This window comes from Nyctibius grandis, chromosome 10 (genome assembly GCF_013368605.1).
Source record: "Nyctibius grandis isolate bNycGra1 chromosome 10, bNycGra1.pri, whole genome shotgun sequence".
NCBI classification, from domain to species: Eukaryota; Metazoa; Chordata; class Aves; order Nyctibiiformes; family Nyctibiidae; genus Nyctibius; species Nyctibius grandis.
Genome location: NC_090667.1, coordinates 5,776,752 through 5,797,761, shown reverse-complemented (window position 1 = coordinate 5,797,761; position 21,010 = coordinate 5,776,752). Strand labels below are relative to the sequence as shown.

Genomic DNA, 21,010 nt, shown 5'->3' with positions numbered 1-21,010 from the left:
GAGCTGGGTGCTCCTCGGCTGGCGGAGGGGAGCACCAGGGTGACCTGGCCAGCTTGGCTGTCACCATCCGGCCGTTTTGGTGGCAGCCGGGTGCTTGGAGCGGAGCTGCATGTTTGCTCCCAAAGCCAGGAGCATCTTTCCTGCCTTTGTTTTTCCTGTTGCTGTTTTCTTGGCAGCGCCGGGGTAAGAAATCAGTCCAGCACTGGGAGCCTGAGCCCTGTTTGGGAAAGGGAGCTTTTCCTTCTGGAGAAAACCCTCCCTTGTCACCGTTCCAGTGTGGAAGCGCTGGCCTCAGCTTGTGACACACATGCCTGGGTCTCACTTCTCACCTCCGCCCGGCGCCGAGCGCAGTGGCAGCTGGTCCCGGCTTCTGCGACACTGCGTCTGCAGATCCGCCCGGGACGCGCGGTCCCGTGATCCGTACGACCTCCCAAAACAATGCCGCTACCAGGAAACAGGCACAGTTTTTGCTCCTGGGTCTCCTGCCCTTTGTCGTTGGATTTTGTTTTCCCGGTCACTGTGCAGATGGTTTCTGTCCGGCGCCTGTCCCTGTGTTTGCACTTATCTCGCTTGCAGATAGCGGCGTGCGGCGCTGCTGACCTTTGCCTCCCAACTGTTACAGTTTGCCAGGTTGATTGTGGGAACAAACTGTTGTTTTAGGAAGAAAAGCATCGAAATGAATCTGAAATGAAAAATACAGGCTTATAAATAGACCCCTCTTTTTCACAAAAGGGGTGGAGATCCTTTTCTGCCAAGAGTGTTCGCTTGGATGAAAGCCAGCATGTATAGAGGCAAAAAAAAATAGCCCAGAAGTTAACACTTTGTGCGAACGCTTGGTGCTGGCAGGGGCAGATGTGCCAGGAGAGCATATGGGGAAGACGTGCAGCGTCTTGAGTCCTTTGGGGTCCTTTTGATGCCTTTGGTTAACACTGGCCACAAAGGAGGGCTCCTAGGAGACCATCAGCATGGGGAGAGCAGTTAAACTGGATAAAAGGAGACGTGAAGATGGTACAGAGATGCTGACAGTATGCCCGGGGTGTGTTGAAGGTGATTTCTGAGCCACAGGGGGCACAGGCTGAGGCTGAAGGATCTAACACTGCTTGTCTTTTGTTTTCAGACGGATCCACAGTACACAGCTGGAGTGGCAGAAAATATCAAAAACTTGTAAGCACTTCCACATGACTACGGCAGTACGGTCTGTGCCTGTAGCGAGGCCAGGGAACGGCTTCATTAAGGAGAAAATGCACGCTTTTCTGCTTCCCTTTTGTATTTTTTTTGTTGTTTGGGGTTTTTTTCTGCTCTTAAACTCTGGGCTGTCTTTGCTATTGCCTCTTCCACTTTCTACTTGTTCTAAAATGCATCCCAGATGTAGCTTCCATTAGGCTGCTTTGTGCTTGCAGTATTTAACACGGGCGGTCATGCCGTTTCATTTTGCTCTTTCTGTCCTGTGGCATTGCAAGAAGATGATTTATTTAGATTTCCAGCGATCCTGGCAATTGTTTCTGTGTCTAGTGCAGCCCTCTACCTGCTCTGCAGAGTCAGAGCAGCTGGGCAGTGTGGTAAGCACACCCAAATGCTCCTGCTTTGTTTTGCTTTAAAATCCATGATCCATTTTTCTTCCCGCTCCAGCCTGTTTGTTTTTCACTTGTTCTAGACTCTAGTTACATTTGTCTCTCATGGTAGCTGCTATTTATGTCCCAGAGTCTTAGTGGCTTTTGCAGCTTCGTCTGTGGCTGTTTAGGCAGAAGCTGGTGACAGATTATTAACCGTGAGCTGGTCCAGGCGTTAACAACATCAGAGCTTGGAGGCAAAAGAAGAAGGTGGTGCAAGAAGAGGCTGTGACTCCTGTCCAGCTCCTGCGATTGCATGTTTCCAAAGGATTGCAGTTGCCGTAAGAAGGAGACGCAAAAGGGCAGCACATCCTCCCGGCACCCCGCGTCCCCGAGCCAATGATGGGAGAGGGGCTGGGACGTGCGTGGGGAGGGTTGTGTTCCTGGGCACTTGCAGAAGAGCTGAACCAGAGCCCTCCATCTTGCTGTGCAGGAGCTGGCAGAGCTCCCCTCCTTCTGCCTGCTGGCAGGAGGACGCACTTACCGGGGTATAATGGGCTGATTGTCCGATGGATCCTGATGAAATTACTGGGCGCTGCTGCAGAGAGTGCTTCTGCGTAGAAGGCCTGAAACTTTAATTGACTTAATGATTTGATTTCTCACTGTCCCGCTCTCCAGTGCCTCCTGCCCCTCCCTGATTCACTGAAATTATTTTTCTTCCAAATTGAATTGAGGTGGTGTGGGGCCAGGGCAGGCTGAGCTCATATCGCAGGAAGGAGAAAGCCGTTGCTGCTTCGGTACAGGTTTTGTCAGCTCAATGAGAAGCTTCTGTTTCTCTGCTGCCTGAGGAAAGGAAGACTTGAAAATGTTAGCTGGAAATCTTGCCAGTCCCAAGGAAGGAATAAGGAAGGGAAAAATAAGTGAGAAGTTTTTGGCAATCTCACTGCTTTGTCTCCTTCTGCCCCATCTCCCGTCCTCCTGGCTCTGCACAAAGGAAATCAATCTTGCACCAAATGTTCTCAAAAAGGGCAGTGTAAAAATAACTGTTTTCCCTGCTTATCTCTTGCAGTTACTGTAATCTCTGGGTATTGCTTGCAAGGCTGTTGTAGGTACATATTTTTCAGATGGGCGACATTTTTTTTCTGTTTGAGTTTGGCTCTTTAAAGAGTTCTTAACCACATTATATGGAAAATAGATGCTGATTTTATTAGCGTAAGGGAACTCAGTAGAATTCCTGCTGGCTGTCCTAATTACAGCACAGCACGGTGTTTTAAGTAACTTATCAGAAATGCATAACATAATCTCTGTAAAATGGCTTTTAATTACTGATGCATTTGGAAAAATCTCTAAATGCCAGTAATGCCAGCAAGTCCTTTCTTTGGTGTCCCAGTCTGCAAGTCTGTTTAATCATGGAGAGAGCACATGATGCTCGCGACTGGTCTTTAAACCTGACCCGTGTTTTTTTCTAAGTGCAATAAATATCGAGCAGCACCTTTTGGGACAAGCTGTGGGATGTTTGGACAGAAGTGAAACCAGCTGGTTTCTCAGTGTTTCCACTTGTGCTGTCCCGTGATCCTTTATCATCTCTGCTGTCCTGGATGTCCTCATACACCATAAGATGTCTGCGTGGCCGTCCTTAAAGCACGTGCTGGGACTCTGCCACCTCCAAGGCAGTGCCACTCCTCTGCAAACCGTAGTGAGCAGCTGTATGGTGGTCTCCTGCTTTGTCTACAAGCCACCTTTGTAGGAGTGCAGAGAGCAGAGGTTAGATGCAGAGTAATTCAGGGGATTAGGAAAAATAGTTTAGCTTCTCCTATTGTGGCAAGCGTCATTTTCTCCCGCTGGTATTTGGGGCAGTCGGTGTGCAGCACTTACAGGTCACCTGCAAAGAAGTTCTGTGCTGCCAGCTCGGCGTGCCATCAGCAGTCAGTGTGTGCGTGCGGGAGGGAGGAGGGATGCTGGGGGGGAGCACGCGAACATGGGGCTATTAGAGACCGTGGGAGGGAGAGAGCAGCTTTAAAACTCTGCGACAGTCCCTGCTGGTGTCCTTTGGTGAGGGCTGGAAGCGCACTAGCTGCTGGGGAGGTTTGATCGTAGAGGCTGTATTTTTTGTTTCGTTCTGCAGCTCAGTGTTTACCCAGTGATTTGGTCTATGAAATGGTGTGTCAGACATGGAGGTATTTGTTTACTGCTGCTTTTCTCCCTCAGATTCCCCAAGGAAATACACTCAGGTCTCCTGGAGGTAATTTCCCCATCTCCGCATTTCTATCCTGATTTTTCTCACCTGCGGGAATCCTTTGGGGACCCCAAGGAAAGAGTCAGGTAAGAATCAATTTGATTAAAAACAAGCAAGCCCTGAATTAAGTAACTAACTGCAGCGTCTCCCCCCTGACTCCAGCAGGGAAAGCTCTTCTGCAGGGCCAGGTGAGGCCCTTAAACTTGCTTTACCCAGGAGCTGGAAGGACGCGATGGGGTGCATATGAGCTGGTGCCAGCTTTGTGGGGCTTGCCTTGTGCTCTGATGTTTCCATCACCAAGCAAGGGGGTCGTTTTAACCCAGATGTTCATTTTGAAGTCCTTGAGTTTTCCAGTAACTCTTAGCTGACCAGTTTGAGTCCAAAAGGGAGAGGCTACATGCCATCCTGTCCGCTGAGAGCTGTGTCACCTTCCCAGCTTAAATTTAGCCTTCTCTTGGCTCCTCTGAGCAGCCCGGCATGCCAGGAGAGACCGGTGCTCCCACCATGTTTGTCTCTTGCAGGTGGAGGACGAAGCAGAACCTCGACTACTGCTTTTTAATGATGTATGCCCAGTCCAAAGGCATATATTATGTGCAGGTGGGTTTGGTGCTGGGGGCGGAGGGGAGGTGGGTGTACCTGTGAGTTCACTGTGGCTTGTACCCAGCTGAGAGAGGGCAAAGAGCATGTCCAGTTGTGTGATGCAGCAGGGTGGGAGCGGGTTTTAACCAGATCGGTTCAAAAGCTTGGTTTCTAAGATGCTTTAGACTTGGAGACCTCCCGCATAGGGAGGACAGGAATCCTTATTTCATTTACCTGTTAGATTGGGTGAGAAAGATCTGCTTGGAGCATCTTCCAGCATACATTAGGTCTGTGCTAAAGCTTTCCTCTGGTCTACGGCGTGATTGCTCTGCATAGAGAGGCTCTTACTGGAACCTGGATGGGTCATTGGCACTGAGTGTCGTTTCCTCTTGCAGCTGGAGGATGATATTGTGGCCAAACCAAACTATCTCAGCACGATGAAGAACTTTGCCTTGCAGCAGCCCTCCGAGGAGTGGATGATCCTGGAGTTTTCTCAGCTGGGGTTTATAGGTAACGTTCTCTCCTGCTCACCCCAGTCCCAGCAGGCGCAGGCACAAGTGCCTGCTGGTTCTTGTACACATTTACGCTCTTGCTCCAATGAGTTGTCCCCACAAGATGGTAAAATACTTGGACTTGATCTCTCCCTGTTTTTGCAATGACCCTTGTGTTTGCACAGGGGGGAAAGATCCTCACAGCTGGCGCTGCTGATGCTCACTTTTAATAAAAATAAACCTGGTCAGTGGCCCAGCCGAACAGCTTAGACATGACCAGTAGCTTTAAGGCTGGATGGGATCTGGAGTTGCCTAACAGTGTGCAAAAGGAAGTTTACATCAGCACAGAACTATTTTGGGAACAGCAGTACATGGTCGCATTAGCAGCTTGATCTGTTATTTTGGATACTGGTTTGACTGGCTTAAAACTTTTAGTTTTCAGGGCAGGAAATGGTCTGTCCTGCAGCTGGCTGAATGTTTTTCATCCTTGTTTCTCCCTGCTGAATGGAAGAGTTTTAGACCTTTTGATACTGTTGTGACCTGTGAGACACTAATGCTTTCTAATTCTGTGATGAATATTAAATCCGGAACTGTATTAGCAGTGCCAGCAGTACTGGTACATAAAACAGAGCTGCATGCTATTTCCTTTGCATAGAGATATGGACACATCCAACCTCCACAGCTCAGTCTCCCAAGTTTTTTCTTCCCAGCTCTAATTCTTGACCGTTTCATACTGTAGCTGCTCTTTCTCTTCTCCCTTTATGCTGTAGGAAAAATGTTCAAGTCTCTGGATCTGAGCTTGATCGTGGAGTTCATCCTGATGTTCTATAAGGACAAACCCATTGACTGGCTGCTGGATCACATCCTTTGGGTGAAAGTCTGCAACCCTGAGAAAGATGCAGTACGTAAACAGCCTCCATTGAAGGGGAACCTGTTGTGTGTGGGCAAATGTGCGCGTGGCCTGTCTCTCCAGAGGATCTTTTCTGTGAGCTCTGGTGCTAACTGACTTTGCACAGAGCCGTGCCACCCCTGTGGAACGTGCTGCGGGGTATCCTTGTGGATTGTGTAAGCAAAAACCTGGGAATTCGGGCTTTTGTAGTCTGCAGCTGTCAGAAAAAGCATTATTTCTGCATCTACGCACTAACAGGGTATTCCTCCTCTAGTCCTCAAGGAGAGTAGCTGTTCCCCATTCTTCTGTGTTGTTTTTCATTCCAGTGTGCTTCTTTCCCTGAAGCTGTTCCCCACTCGCTGACTGTAACCCCAGAATAACCCTTTGGCTCTGGGCTCGTGTGCCGTACCCGCCTGGAGCACGCATGCAGGCTGCCCAGAGCTCACCCCAGATGACCCAAGAGCGAGCCTGCCGTCCGTGGTGTGCCAAAATGAAGCCAGAGCTCACAAAGCTCTTGACGAAGTTTCTAGGAGGGTGCAGAAAGGAGAAACAGGCTCCATTTTCACGCTGCCATCTCATTTGCAGAGCCATGTCTGCACGAAGCCTTGCAGACAGCAGCACAGAAGCCCCCGTGCCCTGCGGAGGTTGTGTTTGAGCTCCCATCGGCAGCAGCAGCGAGGGGCTAAAGCGAGTGGGAAGGGCAGAGGAGGAGTGTGTGTGACAGCAAATGTAAGATGAGCTCACCACCAGATACTCTTCTGTCTCCTCTCTGAACATATTGTATTTACTCATACGCTCATTCGCCCTCCTCCCCTGGCGCAGAATGAGCAGCGGAGTCCCCATGCAGAGCTCGAAGCCAGTCACTTAGGACAGACCTCAAGGCCACAACTACTTTGTGGTGGCAGACGCCAGAGCAAGTGGTTACTCTGGGGATAAATACTGTATTTTTGTGTTGAGGGGACAGGACGTCCTCAGGGCTCTGCAGAACTGGGGCAAGGATGTGGTTTAATTTGGCCTGATCCCTGACAGAGGCCGTGACGTCAGCTCCAGTCCCCCATGTGCAGCAGGACCAGTCTCAGATGATGTCCATCGTGTCCTCCTGGCAGTTCAAACCATGTGCTGAGGTGTGGCAGAGCAGTCCCCAGGCCTGTCCGGCAGCCCCCAGGGTCCTCACAGCCATGGGTGAAGCCAGGGTGGCGGGATGCTGGGATGGAGCTGGGAACGATGCTGCTGTCTATGCCCACCCCCTTTAAAGTCTTCAGCTTGAGCATTGATTAAATGCAGATCCCGCTGCACAGGATCATCTTCTCCCTAGCTGGTATTCGCTCATCTTCTCCTACCTGCAGAGCCAAGGTTTTCCCAGGGGAAACTGCAAACCTCTTAAATGTGTTGCCTTTTTAAAAATTAACCTACTTTCCATGTGGATTTCTGGCTCCTTTCCCCCACTGTTTGCATGATTAACTCTGCACAGCGCCCTTTCAAACATGATTTTCCCTTGTAAATCCCACTGTGCAGAATCAAATTGGTAGTGGGGAGGATTTGTCTTTTTGATTGAAAGTTTGTTTGACCTGAGCTTTTGGTAAGTGCTTTGCCTGCTCTGGATTTATTCTGCTCTTTCTTTTTTAACTAGTTTCAGATTTACCTGGGGTAGAGCTGTGTGAAAGGATGACCTTGTTACCACCCACTGAGCCATTCCCCTCCTGGCTCGACTGAGACAACAGTGCTTTCAGCAAATGCTTCTTTAGCAGAAGGGGATAAAGGGGAGAAAGAGAAATCAGGAGATGCTGTAGCTCCCTCTGTTCCCCTTCCTCCTCCTCTCCCCATCCAGAGTGAGATCAGACCTGATGGGATTGTGTTTGACGTTGCTGCCAATGAGTAGGGTCTGTCCCATTAGTTTGGCTAGTTTTAATTTTCTAATGTAACATGAGCTGGATTAGGGGATTATCTTCTGTGCAGCTCGCAGGGGTCATGCCTGGAATTTCCCAGCTCCCGGCGCGGTGGCGGTGGCCCGTGCAGGCAGCCCATGGTGGGGGCTCGATGTGGCTGGCTTCCCCGCTGCGCCCTGCCTGGTGCCAGGCAGCCGGCGACGCAGCACCCGGCAGCGGGATTTCTGCCGGGGTTGCTCTTGGGTGGGAGGTTGTGAGAGCAGATGGTGGCAGGGATGTGCGTGTGTTTCTTTTCTTGGGAAAAGCAAAAGTCAGAAAACAAATACCCTCTCCCTCCAGTTTTTAACCCTCTATTTTTGTCCTGATGCCTCACTGTTTTTCCCCTTTGTCCTTTATTCCTCTCCATTGTCTCTCTCTCTCTCTCTCTCCACCCCATGGAAAGTCACTGGCTGGATCAGAGCTGCATCTTCAAGTTTATTTACATGGTGGGATGGGTGTGAAACAAACAGCTCAGACAATGGCACATGCCGTACGTCCGCCGAACAACATCTGCTGACAAACTGCAGACTGTCCATCTGAAAAGAGCCCACACTTGCTACCTGTTCCCTTAGGCTCTCAATCATCTTACTGTACCTTCAGACATCAGCGCTTACGATCTCTGAGTTGTAGGAAAAAGGCTTTCCTGATAAGCCAAGGGAAAAAGAAACAAAATTATCTGGCTGTCCCTACAGCATCCAGAGGATTCAGTGTTTGCTAAGCTGTTTGGCAACAAGACATTTGACACTTAAACCTGGGCACTGCGGCTGCTCAGCAGAGCCTGGTGGGTCACCGGCCAAGAGTCATGGTCAGGTTCCTCCAGAGTGCGGTTAAAAGCCCTCTTGCCAAATGAAAGCCAAAATAACACAGAAAAGCACAGAGATGGAGAGGCGGGGATGTTTATCACTCCCCGTGCCCTCGCCTGGTCCTCTCGCGGGGCACTGTTGACCACAGAGGTTTAAGCATGGGGCACTGCGGGGTTGTCTCGTTTCAGAAACACTGTGACAGGCAGAAGGCAAACCTGAGGATCCGCTTCAAGCCCTCGCTCTTCCAGCACGTGGGAACCCACTCCTCCTTGGCTGGGAAGATACAGAAGCTGAAGGTGAGTACCATGATCCGAGCAAGTGTTTCAAAGCATCTGCTGAAAAACCCTGGAGAGATGATTCCTGGGTTGATCTGACTTCCTTCCCACCCGCCTCCTTATTCCTGGGATTTGCTGATAGGCAAACTAGAGCTTGCTGTGTAAGAGCTTAAATTGTTTGTGTGTATTTAAACATCAACAAAATCCAGCTCCCCGCAGCTATATGTGCAGGACCCATAGACACGCATCCCTGGGCTGTGCTCAGTCCTGTGTCTGTCCAATCCCCAGGTAAATGGATGGTGTAATCCAGTTTGTATCGCAGTGCAGTGCCCATCAGGCCGTATAATCCAGTCATTTTATGCTATCATCAGCCTCCCAGCCACCTTCTCAGGTGTAAGGACTGTTTGCAGAGCTCCTGGGGCAGGGACATGCATTTGGGGACACTTGGACAATAAAAGGCTCTTTGGTGCCGGATCAGAGTGCAGAGCAATGGTGCTTCTCTGTGCTGCCTCTCCTGAAGTTGTGTCCTCCTGAGATCCAGCCATGCATTGCCCTGTCTGGTGCCTTCTCCAGATCACTTCCATCCCTCGTCCTTCTGTGCTGTGCAAATTGAGAGCTTATAATTTGTGGTGCCTTGTTGCTGGGACCCCTGTTCCTCAGAGGTGAGAGCTGCTCATGACCCTTTTCTGCTTTTTTGCTTTGCGCCCACCAAGGACAAGGACTTTGGCAAGCAGGCCCTGCGGAAAGAGCACGTCAACCCTCCTGCGGAGGTGAGCACCAGCCTGAAAACCTACCAGCACTTCACCTTGGAGAAGGCTTACCTGCGGGAGGACTTCTTCTGGGCCTTCACTCCCACCGCCGGAGACTTCATCAGATTCAGATTCTTCAAACCGCTCCGCATCGAAAGGCCAGTGCATGGCGGGGGTCGGTGGGGGAGGACATGGGGACAGCCTGGAGCATGTGGAGACACTTTCCTTTTGCTCTTCTGGCTCATGTTGAATTTCTTGCCTGTCTTCCACTTGGCTTCCCAGGAGGAGGGAGTGGTGATCTTCCGGGGGAGGGTAACTTGACCCTTTTTTGGTGGGGCCATGTTTGCTGGAGCCCTTTGCTTTCCTGTGCTTGTGAGCAATCCATGGATTAGCTAATCTGGCACAGAAGGTCTCCTTCCAAACCATGTGCCCATGGGCTTTTTGAGAAGGTGCCTGTTAGGGTGAGCTGTTTGGTGGTCCAGCAGGGGTGAAAGCCATCATGTCCCCCTCCCCCGCTCAGTGTGGGTTTCCATGGCTTTGGTCTCTGTCACAGGTTCTTCTTCCGCAGCGGGAACATTGAGCATCCAGAAGACAAACTCTTCAATACAACTGTGGAGGTTTTGCCGTTTGACGTAAGTGTTTTATTGAGAACAGAGATGGGGTGGAGTGGGAAGCAAAAGAGGTTTGAGAGAAGGGAACTGCTTAAAGCCATCAGGAAAAATCTTTGCAAGACTCAAGTGCCTTTGAGAGGTGCTGGCTGGGAGCTGGGTGGGGGGGGGGGGGTCATGCCTGGTGTGGTACCGCCCCGGGAGCAGGGATGCCATGCTGAGCAGTCGCTATGGGAGCCATTCATGCCTACAGAGGGGATGCCCAGATGGTTGGGACGGCTGCAGGGGAGAGGATGGAGCCAGGATGGTGCAAAGGAAGCAGCACCAGCAGCAGCATGAGGGCAGCAAATGTCCTCTTGTTTTGGGGCATGAGGCTTGGGGTGCCAGGCAGGGGGACACGATGCCAAGGGCTGCTGGTGAGGGCAGCTCCAGGGTTGCTGCTGTTGCTTGGGGCTTTTGGGTGGCTCTTGCCACTGGCCTTGTGCAGAGCTCCTCTCCTTCCCACAGAGCCTGCAGTCGGATAAGGAAGCCTTGCAGGAGGGAAGAGGCACAGTCGTCAAATACCGCAGGACGCCGGATGGCTACATCCAGATCGGTACAGCAGGGTGCGGGGTGGTAAACTGCCCACTGCGTTTGTTAACAGCCCATATCCCCACCTTCGAGTGAATTGAGACACTTAGTGCTGTTTGCTTGGCAAAGAGTAATTTCTGCTTGCCAGGAGACAGGTTGGAACAGGATTTAATTGTCACTGCCCTCCCTCCCCTCTAAGACTAGGTGTTCTCTTCAGGTAGTTTTTCAGTCCTGCATTTCTGCCTGCCTCTGCTCAGAGCTGGGACCAAATTATTCAGATTATCCATTTGCCTAATCTGGTCTTAAAAACCTCCACTGTGAACAATTTCATGCTCTCCCTCTGTAGCCTATCTCAGTACTCACACCACTTGCAGCTTGGACTTTGTCTCCTGCCACCTGAGCTTATTGTAGTGCTTGTCCTGCCCTTGGACAAGAAAAAGTGATTGCAGCCTACGGGGACCCCCTGGTGCATGGTAAAGCCCTGGTTTTCCTCCTAAAACAGTTTTTTTTAAAATAGACAAATAAAAGAAAAATTCCCTGGCACGCATAGCTTTTTGCCATTTTTAGCATTCCTCTGCATGCTGTCTGGTTTCTCCCAGTTGCATTTTCCAAAGAAAAAGAAAAAAAAATCACACCCAGAAACGGGACATAGCAACAGGCTGAGCCCTTGCTAGCACTGGGGATGTAAAACTTGCCTCCATGGCATAGATCCTGAACAGACATTTGTCTTACAGGACAGTGCTGCTCTCAGGCCACTCTGCCCCCCCCCGCCATTTCATACAGCAGTGATGTGTAGCCAAATACTCCCCATTTTGTTTTGTTTAGCTGATTCTTTGTTCCCCTAAGTATAGCATTTTGCACTGTATTGACGTCCACACTGCTGGTTTTCAGCCTGTCTCGTGTCGGGGAGCTGCGGGCAGGGGCTGCCATGGCTGCTCGTGGTCCCCTCGGTGAGGGCCTCTGGCTGCCAGGGGACCATCCCCATGTCACCCATGTGCTCTCCCACCAGGCTCCTTCTCCAAGGGCGTCGCGGAGGGCGAGGTGGACCCGTCCTTTGGGCCACTGGAGGCCATCAGGCTGTCCATCCAGACCGACTCCCCAGTGTGGATCATCCTGAGCGAGGTGAGCTGGGCTTTGTCAGCAGAGGGACGGCCCTGCCCAGCCCTCGGCCCGGGGCTCCCCGCTGCCTCCCCCTGCTCCCCTCTGATCCCGGCCCTCTCTTCTTTCAGATTTTTATCAAAAAAGCGGAGTGACACAGGCGTGAGAAAGGGTGGACACATGCGTGGCTCCCCAGATCGGCTCCCTCCCGTCCCACTCCCTCCTGCCCGCGGCGCCTCGCCCGGCGCAAGGACAGCCACGTTGGCCAGGTGCAGGCCTGGCTGCCGGGAGGCGGCACACACCAACAGGCCTCAGCAAACGGCTGCCAGGCTGGCACCGCCATCCCCAGCCGGCACTGTGGGCCAGGATGTCGTCTTCTCCAGAAGAAGAGCAAAAAGAAGTAAAAACTGATATCCCGTGCAGAGGGCTGGCTTTGCTCCCCTCAGCCCCTCATGGGCGCATGGCTGCCGGGCCCACCGCTCGGGGGACAGTTTGGGGTCAGGATGAGCTTTAAGTAAGCGTGGGGGACTAAAAGCACCTTCAGCCCAGGACAGGGCAATCGCCAGCTGTGTTTGGGGACAGAGGGGGGCTTGGTGACATTCAGTCCTGCCAGCTGACCCCGCAGGCGCGCTGGGATGGAGATGGCCACAGACCGAGGTCTGCCTTGCCTTCGCCCAGGCAATGCTCCTGGCCACAGCTGAGGATTAAGCGAGGATGAAGCCTGACCCTCCTTCAGCAGAGGAGGAACGAATCCGAAGGGGTTGGAGCTATGAGTATGGCAGGGAAAACAAAAAAAAAAAAAAAAAAAACGCCACACTGTGCCTGCCAGCATCGAACACAGCCCCTTAACTCACGGTGAAGTCTCCAGTGTCTTCATGCCTTGAGATCGAGTGCAGAAACCATCTTTTTAAATAACTATGTCAGTTATTGATTGGTGTGAATTTTTTGGGGAGAGAGAAAAAAAAAAAAAACCAGAAGTAGCCCAGTTCAAAAATAGTAGGGATTAGTGTAAATCCCAATGTCTCTTCAGCTATACACTGGAATGCATTATACTACTTTAATGTGCTGTATTTTTTATTATTGGATACATTTGATTTTTCAAGTACATCTCTATATAAATATATAAAATAATGTGCACTGTAATAAAAGCTAAATTTAAACCTTTGGTGCAGTGGTGAGATTCACTCACAGCAGGGAGGCTCTGCCCACCTATTCCCCACCCAGGACACATGGGTGTCCCTGGGGCCTGGGGACCAGCTGTAGCCCCTGCACCCAAAATAGGGTCATTCCTCAGCACTCACCAATACCTGCTGCTCCCAAAGCCTTGCTCATGCTGGGGAGAGCACTTAGAGAGCAGCCCAGTGGGAGACTGGTTATTTTTTGCCCCAGCACCGCAGGAACCTTCACCAGTTATTAAAAAAAGAAAGGTTGGTCAGGTCTAACAGTCCTAACACTCAGATGCTCTCACACCCAGTCCCCAAGCACCTCTGACAATCACAGGTGATTTCTACTGAGAAAAAAATTTATTTTTTGTATCTCCATGTTGTGATCATTATAGCATTAAGGAGCGAGACAGCGTACAGGTCAACTCATGCTCCATGAGGCAGAGCCAAGGGCATTACAGGTTTTAGAGCAGACAGTGCTAAAAAACCTGGCAGCGAAGCCCATCGGCAGGGGCAGAGGCTGGGCAGCGTTTGCTTTTTAGAGGGGAAATTCTCTGAAGAGCAGAGCTTCGCGAGCAGAGGAGTGCCAGCATCTGCCTCCCTTCAAAGGTAAGCACAGAGCTGGGGAGATACTCTGTCACTGACCATGTCATGCGAGTCCCCCCGCTCCACCAAGGGCAAGCAGTGGTTTTTGGAGAGCAGTGGCCCCACTCACCAGGCGCCAAGCAGCTGGAGGGGCCACGCCAGTGCTGCCATCCATGCAAAGGAGCTGGGCAGCAGGAAGTGTGCCAGGAGCCCGGCCACTGCCAGCCCCAGCAGCAGCCAGAGCAGGCGGGCACTGGCACACAGTGGCCCCAACCTGCATGGGGAGAAAACACCGTCAGACACTGCCAGCCGACCCAGGCATGAAACATGCTGGTGAGGGCTTGGCATCCCCCATCGTCCTCTGAGACTGTACTGGGGAAGAGCTGGTGGGGCCTTGAGCATATGGGGGCAGGAGGGGAGGAGAAAGGGGTGATGGAAACCTGCCTTCAGTCCCACCCGCAGGAAGGAAACCTGCCCCAGGGGCCACATCCTGCACCCAGCCTCCCTGGGTTGGTTCGGGGTGCCTGCAGCCCCAGCCGGGTACTAACCGTCCCTGTGCAGCCACGGTGTATCCCTGGAAGTACTTGAAGCGGGTGTAGAGGTACAGCAGCCCACACACCGCAGCCACACCTGCGGGGGAGAGGGGAGCCAAGTCCTGATGGGGCTGGGGGTCCCTGGATGCTGCCAGAGCTGCAGCCCAGCTCAGTCACCCCATCCCCGCTTCCCCCTGCGGACGGGGGCACGGCCACGAGAACTAAACGCAGAGGGAGTCGGCTTTAAAACACTGTGGGAGTTTAAGGGGGTTTTCTTCCTTCCCTTTTTGTGAGGGATGAACCTCTGTAGCCCCCGAAGTTGCCCTGGGACTTGGGTTTGCAATGCTCCCTGCCGTGGTACTTCCTCATTTAGTCCAACTGCCCGACCAATTCAGAGCTGACCATGTGGTGTGTATGGTTTGGGGTGGGCTTTCCCCCCATTCCCCTTACCTTGATGGAAGAAGATTCCAGCAACCCAGAGGAGCGAGAGGAAGATTGGGAAGTACTCGGAGCAGTTCACCCTGGTGAGAAACAGAGATGAGTGTTAAAACCTGCATCTTTGTACATCAGAGACCGGTTAACTGAGGCCAGACAGGTGAGCTGGAAATGCAGGTCAGAGCAAACTGAAAGGGCCAATAAGAGACATTGCTGTGCTGTGCTGGGGAGAAAGAGCCTTATCTGTGAGCAAGGACACCCAATGTCTGTATTTTAGAGAAGAAAAGCACCCAAACAATGCACAGTGTTCACCTCACCCACACCCAAATGCATCCTGCAATGATCAGCCATGGCCAAGATAGAGATTTGTCTTTGCTGGACCCTCAACAGGCTCTGTCCTCGGCCCCCCACACAGTGCCTTCACAGACATCTAGTGCCAGCTACAGCTTAAAAGCTGCACGGGTAGAGGTTCCTTTACATTATTTAAGGAGTTTTCTCTTCCCCTTGGGTGAGAACAGCCCAAATTTGGGTGCCACACGAGTCATGCTCCAAGAAGGAGCCTTCTCCCAGATCGAATTCAGCAAAGGTGATCAGATCTGCAGCCAGGTTTTCTTCCTTCCTTTCAGTGACAAAAATGCAGATTTTCTGCAAGAAAGGACAGTAGGAGATGTGCTGTTAAAGACAATGGTTTTGTTTCTCCATTTCTCCTACATTTTACCATTCCCTAGGCAATTTAATCTTAAATTTGGCCAAAAATTTACCAAGCCTCAAGGAATGGGGCCAGACTGTTAGCTGGAAAAATTGTGAAGAACCTTACGCTGCAAATGCAGTTTGAGCCTCAGCGAGGGGAGGCAGCCAGGTTTCCACGACTGAGTAATAAATCAATACCTTTTTCCCCTTCTCTTTTTAATATATCAAACCAAATTATCCATTTGTATCCTTTTCCACAGGGAAAAGAATAAAGGGAGGATAAAAACCCCACAGTGAAGAAATACCTTCTCAAACTCAAGTTCCCTGAGGTCGCCTCCTCCTCAGAATATAGCAGAGTGCTTCCCAGCACACCGCAGCCCGCAGCACGACTTGGTTAATGCACAGCCCAGTTTTCATTAAAAGCCTCGTCAACAGCTGCCCAGCGAGCAAAGGCTGATGCCTCCCATACAAACAGGCCTTTCACTGCACTGCAAAAGGACCGAAGCGGGTGTTTTTGTCACTCCTCAAATGTTTCCTGCACTCTGGGCAAGGAAACGCAGCTGCTTTGTTCAGGATTTAGTGTTGTGCTCGAGCTACCCTTCAATCCAGCTCCGGCCAATTCCTTTCAATCGCTTATGAAACGGCACGACTGAGATGAAAGAGAGGATCTGGTGGTTGCTGGAAGCCGAAGGGATGTGTGAACGTTTCCAGTGTAGCTCCAGCATTGCTCTCTCCATAGGAACAGAGCAAAAAGAAACAGCCCTTGGCATGGGCCCGCGAGCGCCGACTTTCACAGCAGAATGGCTTAAAAAAAACCCCCCAAATCCCCGTCCTTGTAGCTGGTTCTGCCAGCAAGGCACTTCGCTTCAATTCAACAGCAAAAACTTAGAAGCAAATATTAGGTTATTAATACAGCTTCAGCTACTCTCAGAATCTGGAGCCAACATTAATATTAAACTTAATGATTATAATGCATTAATGCTCAGCACCTCTTCCATACAGCCACTAATTTGTAATTTGGCTGCCTCTCATGACGCCAGAAGGAGGATTATTGTGGATGGACAGAAACACTCCAGCCAGAACAAAGCGCTCCAAATTGAAACTCAGACATCTGGACACAAAGCATTAAAAAAAAAAAACAAACACCTAGTATCAGCAGCAGTAAGTGAAAAGGTGACTTGAGGGTGACTTCAGTCTTTCCTGGTAGCGACATTTGACTCAAGTCATATCTAGATGAAGTCACCACAAACAAGGCAAAATCTTACTGGGCTCTGAAGATCCGCTCAAATTCAGGGTGACCTGTTGTCTCGGGAGGGGAGATCTTGTACTTCCGTCGGGCATAGATCACCTGCAGCACAAAATAGGCTAAAAAAAGAACAACACAGGAATGGTAACAGTCCAGGAGTGTTTTATTTAGCCAAGCTTTATCTAGCTTGGGATCAAGCAAGTGGTTAGAGGAAAAGAGTTGGTACCGTCTAGGTTCATAGTCCAGGGCTGTCACACGTGATCTGGAATAAGTGTGCCATTTATTTCAAGCTCGTACTTGAGTTCAGATTTGGTTATCCTAGCAGAGCACGCGTGCCGCAGAGCCGATGCGCTGGCTGACGCTTTGCATAGTCTCACGCCCAGAGTGCAGCAGCAGAGCCCTTGGTGCTGCTCCCCAGCAGATCAAACACGCCCAGGAAGGCCAGCAACCCACATGAAAACCTTACTGAGTCCACATCCCGTCACAGAATTATGATTCTTTTTTTTTTAATCTTGCACTCTGTATTTAGAGTGTTTGTACAACCTCAGCCATCCTGATGAGAATGATGTATAACACCTCCCGCTATACCCAGCAGGTGCAAAGCTTTTGTACGAGGATGGCCCCATGTCACAGAGCAGCATCCAAACTGTGAAGCACTGGGATATTGTTAAGTCAACTAGAAATGCTGGTAATCATGGCAATAGAAGGAAAGGGGCGATTATTTCTTCCACTTCATTCCCGCAGGGTAGCCCCAAGGCTCGAGCAGTTCAAGGAACAGACGTGCTACCAATGACTATCAGCCTGTGCCAAGTTTGGACCGAGGTACTAACTTGCTGCCTGCTACATCACTCCTTTGTACGTTTGTAAGGGACATGGAAAATCACTTCAAAATGATGTAAACCTCTTAACATGAAGATTTGGACTGTATCACTATTTGATAAAAGTCCTTACTCCCACAGGTGATTGGTGATGTTTCAAGTGTTGATATTTAAGTGCACTACTACATTGCTGCCTTTATTGAAAATGAGAATCTTCATATAGGATAAAACTAAATTATAAAAACAGTTACTTTGGGGCCTGTGGCATCATACTGCTAAGTGAGTCACTTGGATTAGCAAGGTCCTAACGTAGCAACATTTCCAGAGCATTACCCAGAGAGACAAGGAGCCAGGCTGCAAGGACTGCCTTGTGGACTGACTTACTCTAACAAAGCAGAACAGCAGAAGAGATAAGGGAAAGTAGGGACAGATGCTGCAAGATTAATGACAAGACAGATCCATGAATGCCTGCAGAAAAGCATTAGAACATATGCAGAAGAAAAGGGAATTAGAAATGTAAATAATCTGATGCTATGTGACCAGTGTATTACACAACATATTATCCATTTAAATACACAAAGACATTTAGGAAAACATCTGCGTGTTCTAGTGTCTTCCACAGAGTGTGCAGTGACACAGCCCTAAACAAGAGCTGCTGGGAGAGAAAGGTGGGGAGGAACAAGTTTGCTTCCCCCCACCCCAATTCAGATGTAGCATGTTGATGGTGGTCGAGGGTGAGGACATTGTCCTGAGACCCGGCAGGACGCAACACAGCATCACCCCCACACAAGCCTTCCCAGCGTGGACTTTTGGGGAAAAAGAGTTTTTTGTGATTCGTGTCTCGAGGTTAAATGCCTGTGTAGATTCCCACGTGGCTCATTGGGGCTGAGCTCTCCCTGCACTTTGCTCCTCCGTTGAAGTATCAGCCAGACCTTCATTCTCTATTTGGTTATGTCCACAAACTTGGCAAACCATATTATAGCTGATACCTGCTACACTTGAGTGAACCTGGCAAACGAGCTCTGTGGGGACTGACAGACAGTGACATTGGATAAGTTTTATTTCCTTTGAAGCCATAAAAAAAGCAGGGGGAACAACTGTGGTAGCAGTGTTCTGCTCTCTGGTACAGCGTTCAACACAGGGCAGGGGCATGTAGCTAGAGAGCACTAAGCTCAGAGCTTTGCTAAGCTGAGCTTAATGAAATTAAAAAGGGGAAAGTTACTTGAAAGAATGCAGAAACTGTGGGCTCTCAGAAAACTAAGAAAAAAAATAAGAATCGACCAACACTGTACTAAGCTCAGCCATTAAATTATGTCTCCTACATCAGGATGTGATGGAAGAGTATTTGTACATACAGTGCACGCCCGTGTTTCCATGCTCTGCCTTCTCAGAACGAATCTCACATCTGTAACTCACCTACAGAATGTCCTTTCAAAATACACAAGAAAAGCTACTGCACAGCTCTAAATCAAGGTGACATTAGCACACGTATTTCATAGTAGTAGAGAGAAAGGAAACGTAGTATTTTGTAATTGCTCCTTGGCTTCCCACACAGAGACCATAAAACGAGGCTACTTCATCTGATCTAACGTAGATAAAAGGGTGCCAATGCTTGCTATTTATCTGCTGGCTTCACACCTATGTATGGTTTTTGCATAGCATGAAAGTAAAATGCCTAAGGCTGCAACCTTTAAAAAAATACTTGAAGTTCTCAAAAAAATATATATTTCAGACAAAACTGCTATCTAGGGATTTGCTACTGAGGGTTTCCTAATGGAAAGGGCTTAGAAACATCTCCATAACTCAATTTCAAGTTTTCTTCACATCTTCTCTTTGCACACTTAACGCTCCCTCCACCCCCACTTAGTTTAATAACAAAAAATTAATAGGACAAAAGTGTCTTCCATTTGTAGCTGCAAATATTTCTCTGTAAATTGAGGTACTGATAATTCAGAAATCTTGAACACTATTCTTGCATATTTGTGTTTTAAATAATGCTTACATTAAGAGATTTATCATCTGATGGCTAAAAATACATCGAGCTGCTCAGAAATTCACGTCCATTTGTAAGCAGAGGTGCAGTAGCTCTACAGCGAATTAATTCAGTAACAAAAAAAACCCCACAAACCTTCCCTTATAGAAATGTAAAGATAAAATGGGGGCTCTGTCCCCACCCCAGGCCGGGGGAGCATCCCTTCTGTGACCCTCCTGAAGCCCAAGAGGGAGAGAGGCCTTTGCCCAAAGGACCCACAATTAAACACAAGAGGTAGACAGAGCTTGGCAACACTCCTGCTGCTTTCTAAATGGTCTAAACCAAATGCATCTATTTAAATTACGAGAAGTTGCTGAGTTTCTTTGAAGATGTCTGCATCTATTTCTGACCAGAAGGGCTTGCATTAGTTTCCAAATTACTGTGTGCCGTCAATTCATCTTGTCATCAGCTCCTTGCAGTTAAGCTATATGAATTGAACACAATGATAATGGTCACAGAGGAGAAATACACGCGTACACGATGCTCTTTTCCAGATACATACAATATGTTTGTAGACTGACCTCTTCATCAGCATATTTATTAACCTGCCTTTATTTTGGCTACCTCCAGCCACTCCAAGTTACAAATTACCTGCTAAAATTCCATCACAGAAAATGTTTTAAAGGCATTTGATTGTTGAAATTGTTTTAAGTTTCAAAGTAAAACTTAAATTTAATTTCCTTCTAGGACGCTGGCTTTAAGGTTCTCAAATCATTTTATTAAATAATGACCTGCTCAGGCATGACACTTCCACTGTGAACAGCCAAACATCATTTTACTATGTTGGAAAACAGCAACTTTCATTCCATGGAGACTCCAAGCAAAATACAGGAACCAAGTTCCACAAACATCAATATAATTAAGCTTATCACCACCCAGCATTCTATAAAGGACATTTACCTTGCTCCATGACTCCCAAAACTGTGACGGTGGCCAACAGGTCTATCTGATTTCTCATGTTGCTGACTGTGGACCAAAACCCCAGCCAGGTGCGATGAGCACGGCTGCTCTCCAACCCTCTCTCCCACTACATGCTCACACCAGAGCTGCCTTACTGCTCTGCAGCAGCACGTGTTTCCTCCACCCCACGTTAACTCTCCCCACGCCACACCATTTCCCAAAGCAACCAGCCAGCAGAAAATGTCTATTCCAGCCAAGTGCCTTTTGCTGAACCACGTAACAGCCCAAGTTTTGCATGTGCAAACTGTGAAGTTCTTGCAATTATATTTACAGATTTTTGTACCATGATTGAATTATATATTGCCGGCAATTGAAAGACGATGGGATTTTTTCCAGCCCTTTTATTGCTAGTCTTAATCAGCTCTAAAGCATCTAAATTGTGTGCGAGGTTATAAAAATCATTAACAAGCATTTACAAATTAATGACTTGACCTTCTGGTCTTATTCCAAGTCATGGAGTTGACCACTTGTTTCTAGACTTCAGCTGGAACAACTTAATTCTGTTACTGGATTCTGAATTTTTAAAAGAGCATTCAGGTATTTTATCCTATTAATTAATACTGTAAGTTTACCAAGTAAGAGTGTGGTTCTTTTCTAGCGCTTAGTTACTTTTTGTAGTTTTCTGATGTTTAAAGTTCTGCAGTACAAACCTTTCCCTAGCTAACATACAAAATTAAAAGTTCTCAGTTCCAAATGGAAGGCAGCAGAGGATGTAGAAACACACAGACCCTCAGAAATGTTACGCTGACACCACAATTATAATTGTAAAATGTAA

At 49.1% G+C, this 21,010-nt stretch overlaps 2 protein-coding genes across 2 annotated transcripts in view; one reads left to right on the top strand and one right to left on the bottom strand.

Moving 5' to 3' along the window:
* Positions 1-12,933, top strand: part of MGAT4B (alpha-1,3-mannosyl-glycoprotein 4-beta-N-acetylglucosaminyltransferase B) — a 51,537-nt gene extending 38,604 nt beyond the window's left edge. The window contains exons 5-15 of the mRNA XM_068408809.1: positions 1,118-1,164; positions 3,759-3,872; positions 4,308-4,383; positions 4,761-4,875; positions 5,627-5,757; positions 8,662-8,769; positions 9,462-9,655; positions 10,051-10,129; positions 10,613-10,700; positions 11,685-11,797; positions 11,905-12,933. Coding sequence (XP_068264910.1) covers positions 1,118-1,164; positions 3,759-3,872; positions 4,308-4,383; positions 4,761-4,875; positions 5,627-5,757; positions 8,662-8,769; positions 9,462-9,655; positions 10,051-10,129; positions 10,613-10,700; positions 11,685-11,797; positions 11,905-11,928 — 1,089 coding nt within the window. The 3' untranslated portion in view covers positions 11,929-12,933. The remainder of the gene's footprint in view (positions 1-1,117; positions 1,165-3,758; positions 3,873-4,307; positions 4,384-4,760; positions 4,876-5,626; positions 5,758-8,661; positions 8,770-9,461; positions 9,656-10,050; positions 10,130-10,612; positions 10,701-11,684; positions 11,798-11,904) is intronic.
* Positions 12,934-13,647: 714 nt separating this feature from the next.
* Positions 13,648-20,233, bottom strand: LOC137668155 (leukotriene C4 synthase-like). Its single transcript, XM_068409462.1, has 5 exons — positions 20,176-20,233; positions 16,445-16,544; positions 14,505-14,575; positions 14,070-14,151; positions 13,648-13,795 (listed from the first exon to the last, which is right to left on the bottom strand). Exons 1-5 carry the CDS (start codon positions 20,231-20,233, stop codon positions 13,648-13,650), a joined length of 459 nt encoding a protein of 152 aa, XP_068265563.1.
* Between the last annotated feature and the right edge of the window lie 777 nt (positions 20,234-21,010).

Bases quoted from the DNA above. Each gene is read 5' to 3' on its own strand.
- LOC137668155 (XM_068409462.1), bottom strand. From the start codon at position 20,233: ATGAGAAATCAGATAGACCTGTTGGCCACCGTCACAGTTTTGGGAGTC. The intron at 16,545-20,175 runs GTAAATGTCCTT...TTCTTTTTTTAG, and splicing joins TTTGGGAGTCATGGAGCAAG to CCTATTTTGTGCTGCAGGTG. The intron at 13,796-14,069 runs GTTAGTACCCGG...CTCCCCATGCAG, and splicing joins ACCGTGGCTGCACAGGGACG to GTTGGGGCCACTGTGTGCCA.